The following is a 6,229-nucleotide window of genomic DNA, read 5'->3' as shown; positions in this document are numbered from 1 at the left end:
AAAATGCTTTTCCCCCCAAGGGAAAATTGGGTTTTCAATAAAACACCAATCTGACTTTTTTGTTGTCAGAAGATTGAAAAGACAGAAATAAAAATGTGGTTTTGGGCTGAAAACATGGTTTTTGGTTCCCAGACACGGCAAACACATCCCCTTTTTGCCCCAACAGAAAGTGAAAACTGGCCGCTGAAAATTTAAGAAAAACAAAACAAAACAAAACATGTTTTGCTTTTGTCAAACTTTTCTTTGAGGGAAAAAAAGCCGTTTTCCAATCAGTTCTTCAAAATACACAAATCAACTGGTAAGCCACCTTTAAGGATGCCCTTAGCTTATAAAATGAGATTTCCCACACATTGGGGGCTATTTCTTTCTGGGATTTTCTGATATTTATACTCCAGAGAAGAGGCCAAAAAAAAAAAAAAAAAAAAGGATACAGCCACAAAGAGACGTATTACAGGTTGGCTGCTCTCAATCAGTTCAGCAGAGAACAGTTCGTTCCCATGTGTGGATTCTTCTGCACTAGATAGTTCAGGGTTTTACGTGTTTCCCTCTTGCTGGTCGCTTGTCGAGATTCCGCGTATCAAAATCCAGATGAGAGTATATGATTCCGGCCTGTTTGGAGACATTTAGTAAAATTAGCCATCTCCTTGTAAAATAAAACAATACGAGCTGAGACAGAGCAGAGCATGCAAGAGAGTTTCACAGCCATGGACCTTATTAAAAATTCCCTCCCGTCTCTTATTCGCCCACTTTTCCTATAAACAGTGTGCGTCATGAAGATGAAAATGGCCATGTGACTTTAAGAACTCAGTGACAACATTTTGTTCTTCCATGGCCTCGTGCGCAGCCCACAGAAATAGCGAGAGCTCTCTGGTTCACTTACATACAATGTACAGAAACGTGTTGGGGAACACTTCAATCTTTCTAATCACTGTTTAAAAGATCTTCAAGTGGCTGTCTTGTCACAAACCAATTCTACTAGCCAGATACACAGAGAAGCATTGGAATTAGAATGCATCTGCAAATTCAATTCTCATGCTAATGGACTCAATCGTGATGAAGGATGGTTGGGACACTATCAACCTAACCATCAATGATGGTGCAAACAGCTCTTTGTGTAGATTCCTGTGTTAGGAAGGATACTAGCTACTGACTGATTCTTATCTGCTTCGTTTTAATTACCCAATCTTCAGATATTTACTGACTCCCAGCTCTACCTTCCTGTTTTTCCCTTTGATTTTCCATACCCTCTGCTCCCTATCTCCCACATCCCTCCTTTTTTTCCTCTCCCCCCTTCTCTCCTATTTATTTTGGGTCTTCACATCCTAAACTCAAAACTCCAATCATCTGAAGAAGTGGGCTGTGCCCACGACAGCTCATGATCCCACCTACATGTTTTGTTAGTCTATAAAGTGCTACCAGACCACTTGTTGTTTTTTCCTGCACAGACTAACTCGGCTCCCCCCTGAAGCTTCTGGTTCACTTCAGTTAGCTTCGGATCTGATCTCAAGCACTTTTCAGTTGAGAATCTCAATGTTCTTTCCCGTGGCCTATTATTTATTTAAGTGCCAAAAATATGTCCTGCACTGTGGAAGACTCAATGATTCAGAAACAAAAACAGGACTATGTAGCACTTTAAAAACTAACAAGATGGTTTATGAGGTGATGAGCTTCCGTGGGCCAGACCCACTTCCTCAGAATCTGAGGAAGTGGGTCTGGCCCACAAAAGCTCATCACCTAATAAACCATCTTGTTAGTCTTTAAAGTGCTACATAGTCCTGTTTTTTGTTTCAGCTACACTAGACTAACACGGCCACATTTCTATCACAAAGATTCAGGTCTTTAATGTATGGAAGTGCCCTACTATGGGAAGTAGGCACCTAAATACCTTAGACAACATGGGCCAAAGCAAAGACAAACACTGCTCTGGGAGAGCGTGCAGTCTGAAGCAATAATGAAATACGCTTTGCCCACAAAAGCTCACAATATGGATATTTGTTAGTCTCTGAGGTGCTACAAGACTGCTTGTTGTTTTTTTTAAAGTTATAGCCCAGTGTTTCTTAAACTTTTTGAGACCACAGAACACCAAACAATAATTTTTTTTTATGTGGCACATCTATGAACATTTTCTTAAAAAAAATTGTTGTCACACAAAAAAAGACAAAAAACAAAGAAGAGGTCGCGGCACACCTGCGAGTTGTTCACGGAACACTAGTGTTCCATGGAACATCGTTTAAGAAACACTGTTATAGACTGACGTGGCTACCCCTCTGAGACTTCCTAGTATCCGTGTGAATTGGGTCTCTTTCTCTCTTTTTTATAGATATGGGGAAACTGAGGCATGAAGCAAGTAAGTGTTTTGCTGGTTGGTTGAGTCTATGAGTAGACCGATTGGAACTAACACTTGTAGGCCTCTAATACACTCTGGCGATGGACACATTAGAAATGCCTGAGACTGACAGACTGAGTTAGCTAGAGGCAGTTTGGAAATAGCCGTACCTGGGGCTCCTGGGAAGCTGGAGGCGCTGAGATCCGGGGCTGGCATCCTGGAACAGACAAAGACAAAGTCAGTAAAAGTTCTTCTTCCACTATTGCTCCCCCAGCTGCACTTCCGTGACTAATGGTGCAGCTGTGTCGTGGGCAGCCTGCGAATCACCGTGCCTGGCCAGTGCAGAGAGACTGGTCAGACAGGCCAGTGCTCTTTGTGAGCTGTAGACAAGGTGCCCGAGCCATGGGCAGGAGAAGGGTTTCTGCCTCGCTCTGTCACTGAGAACAAAGCCATTCCCCCGACACAGAATGTCCCCTTCTGGGCTCCGTCCAATGACATTTCTGCGTATCCGTGTAACACGCGGGAGAACACTTGCAGTCCCCAGGAGAAGCGGGATTGCTCCCTGCAGGAGAACGCTTGGGATGGGCCGTGTTTATTACCTCGCCGGGGAGGGCACAGGGTCCAGACGAGACTCAGAGACAGCGTCAGCAGGAGCAGAGCGCTCAGACCAGCCAGGGAGACAATGGAAGTCAGACAGCTGGCGGTGTGGGCTGAAAAAGAGAGACCAAAGGAAACCTGGGTTCTGGTCCCAGCCCTGCCAATAGCCCATGGGGGGTGAGCATGCACAAGTCATGGCCATGCTCCATGCCTCAGTTTCCCCATCAGTCAAACGATACTGACCTCCTTTGTAAAGTACTTGAACTAGTGGTGCACGAGAGACGAATTAGGCATCGTGTTCCTCATTTCCCTTGCACGAGTGAAGCTACAAGGAGCCTTTAAGCATCGTTCACCCTCTCTGGTCCCTTTCCCTTAGGCCAAAGATTTTTCCTTTAATCAGGATTTTCTCTGCAAAGTCCTCCCTGAAGGTCTCTCCTCTCCTCATCACCTCTACATCGCTTTGCACATCTCACTGGAAATCAGCTCTGGCCTCAAATGCCTCTGAATTCCCCTTTACGCCTAATAGTGGTTCTTATTTAATGCTTTATAGATACGACCTGGGTGAAAGCTGCCCTAGAGATCAGAGCTGTGCTGCCTTGTGGTCCCTGTAATGCAGGGCTGGGGAATCTTTTTTGGGCAGGGGGCGAATGACCCACAGAAAAATCAGTGGGGGGCTGCACACAAGTCAGAAACCAAAATCCCGACCCCTAATGCTGGGGGGAGCCCCGAGCTTCAGGGGCCGGATCCAGGCAAGCAGGGGGGCCGTAGGTTCCCCCTCTTTCCTGCAAAAGTTAAAGTGACCTCTCCCCAAAATCTCTCAAGAAATTCTAACCAAGGGTACGTCGACATGGCAACACTATTCCGAAATAACTTAGCCCGCGTCTACACAGCAGGCAGTTGTTTCAAAATAATGTCGAAATACTGTGAAGCTGGAGGGCTTCTTACTCTGCCTCCTGTAACCCTCATTGTACGAGGAGTAAGGGAAGTCGGAGGAAGAGGGCTCTGTTTTGAAGTAAGTGCTGTGTAGACGCTCCCTATTTCGAAATAAGATACGCAAATGATGTAGCTCAATTTGCGTAGCTTATTTCGAGGTAAGCCCTGCTGTGTAGACACAGAATATTCCAAGTTTCTACAATGGGGAATCACATGGAAACAGCTCTCATCATGGTCATGTCTGTATTTCACATCAGTGTCTGCCTTAGTCTCCAATACAAGATCACTCACCGGCAGGGTACCCGGCGCTCGCATTCACACTCCTGCCAGAAGAGTTGAATTTGACGTCACAGGTGAAAATCTTCCCGCTGGCCCAGGTGTCCCAGGTGACACTGATGTGATTTATGAGTGTTAAAGATCCATCCTTCGCCTTCAACCAGCGCGTCAGCCCCTGTTCCTGCCGCTCCCCAGAATCGCTCCAGGAAACATAGACGGGGCCGGACACTCCCTGGACCACACAGGCCAGATGCGCTGTCCCGGTGCCTTGGCTGCCGTGTGGAAATGGGACCAGAAGCAACACCCCGCTGCTGTCGGTGTAACTGTCTGAGCAGAAGGAGGTGACGAATTCAGTGTGAACATCAGGTGAGCTGCAGCCTGATTACAGATGTGACTTTCACCAAGAGACAACGTGAAGTAAAAGCTTTTTTTGGACAAACTTCTGCTGGTGAGACAAGCTTTTGAGCTCACACAGAGCTCTCCAGACCTGGGAAATTATATTTCCCCAGACCTGAAGAAGAGGTCTATAAGCTTTTCTCTCACCAACCGAAGTTGGTCCAACCAAGGTATTACCTCCCCCATCTTTTCTCTCTCATGTCCTGGGACCAACGCAGATGCAACAACACTGCACACTATCTTTCACTAATAGGGATGTGAATGGTTAACCAGTTAGCCTTACCAGGTGATGATTATTGGTTACTAGTTAGCTGGTGGCTTGGTCATGCTGGAGCAGCTCCCATCCCGCCATGGCATGGGTGGTGGTGGCGTGCTCCAACCCATCTGGAGCGGCCTCTACCCATGGTGTGCCCCGTAGCCCCCCGCTCAGCTGTTCAAGCAGTTAACCAGTTAAACATAATGTTTAACCCGGTTAACTGATTAAACGGCATTTTACATCCCTAGTCACTAAGACATCAGCTTGAAGGACTGGAGGACAGCAACACTAACTAGGATATAGTGCAATATATATCGGCATTCCCTAGAAGGAATACTTTTGAGCAATTTCATAAATTTCATTGACTTTTTAAAACTCAAAATAGTGTTTCATACCAGCAAGGCTTTTAGATGCACAATATTCTCAGCCTGGGCGCCTTGAACAGTCAGAGAAAAACTTCAGTCATTTTATTTTCAGCATTTTCAAGTTTTAACATTTTAAATTATAAAATGTATATGTATCGTACCTCTTCGGTACCCACAGCCTCTAACATTTAGCTGGTCTGTCTGGCTCACAGTATTCTTTCCTTCTAACTATTTTTCAATAGCTCTGCCACATTTCAATGGGAACATGAAATATGCTTTGTCAGTCGGTTATTAGTTTCTTCAAACAAGGCAGGGTTCCTTACCTCCAACAATCAGTGTGGATCCATTCCCGAAAATCAGGTAGCTGCTGTATCTATATGCACAGTAGTAAACACCAGACTCATTCTGTTGGATGTTGCTGATTTCCAGCGTCGTGCTGTGTGGCTTGTGTTTGCAAGCAAATTTACTCAGATTTTGATCATCCACACAGCGCTTAATGCATGTGGGTGTCTCTCCTTCTCTTCTCAGATACCAAAACACATTCCCTCCCCCTTCCAAGTTTTCAGTGGAAGAACAGTGGATCTCTGCGCTGTGACCGACTTCAACAAACTGGATCGGCTGAGGCTGGTGCAGAAATAATTGCACTCCTAGCACTGGAGAGAGAAAATGTAGTTATGGTCAGTTTCCATCTGGTCTCCACCTGTCACCGAGGGAATGGGTAGTGCCTCAATAGAAATTACTTCATTGGAGAGCATCTATACTCTGCACCCTAAAGAATAATTTTAAAAAATGGCTATAACTTTGTACAAATAAATGAAAACACAATTAAAATCCAGCTAGAGTTTCCAAAGACATCATAGATGTTTAACACTGGAGTCCTATCAAAGAGGCTTTTTTCCATAACAAAATGCAAGGCAGAAGTGTTACCTATGGAAGATAAAACCAGGTATTTTGCAAAGCTCATTTTAAGAAAAATAATAGGAGAAAATGGTGATTCATGAGCCCAGAGGTTGATGTCTGGAGCACTGCTGCAGTGACTGGGCACTGTATCTTCATCATTTCCAGGGAGGAACGCCTCCT

General features: G+C 45.2%; 1 protein-coding gene across 1 annotated transcript; it reads right to left on the bottom strand.

Annotated features, from left to right (window-relative positions):
- Window positions 1-260: 260 nt before the first annotated feature.
- Window positions 261-5,809, bottom strand: LOC142819665 (immunoglobulin kappa light chain-like; the record flags this gene model as incomplete). The annotated part of the gene is made up of 5 exons (XM_075908160.1): window positions 261-609; window positions 2,497-2,543; window positions 2,926-3,036; window positions 4,148-4,459; window positions 5,473-5,809. Coding segments are annotated over 5 exons (891 nt in total), but the record flags the coding sequence as incomplete, so codon positions are not given.
- Window positions 5,810-6,229: the final 420 nt, after the last annotated feature.

This window comes from Pelodiscus sinensis, chromosome 24, assembly GCF_049634645.1.
Source record: "Pelodiscus sinensis isolate JC-2024 chromosome 24, ASM4963464v1, whole genome shotgun sequence".
Classification (NCBI taxonomy): Eukaryota; Metazoa; Chordata; order Testudines; family Trionychidae; genus Pelodiscus; species Pelodiscus sinensis.
The sequence above is the reverse complement of the archived record's forward strand: the minus strand, read 5'-3'. Positions and strand labels throughout refer to the sequence as shown.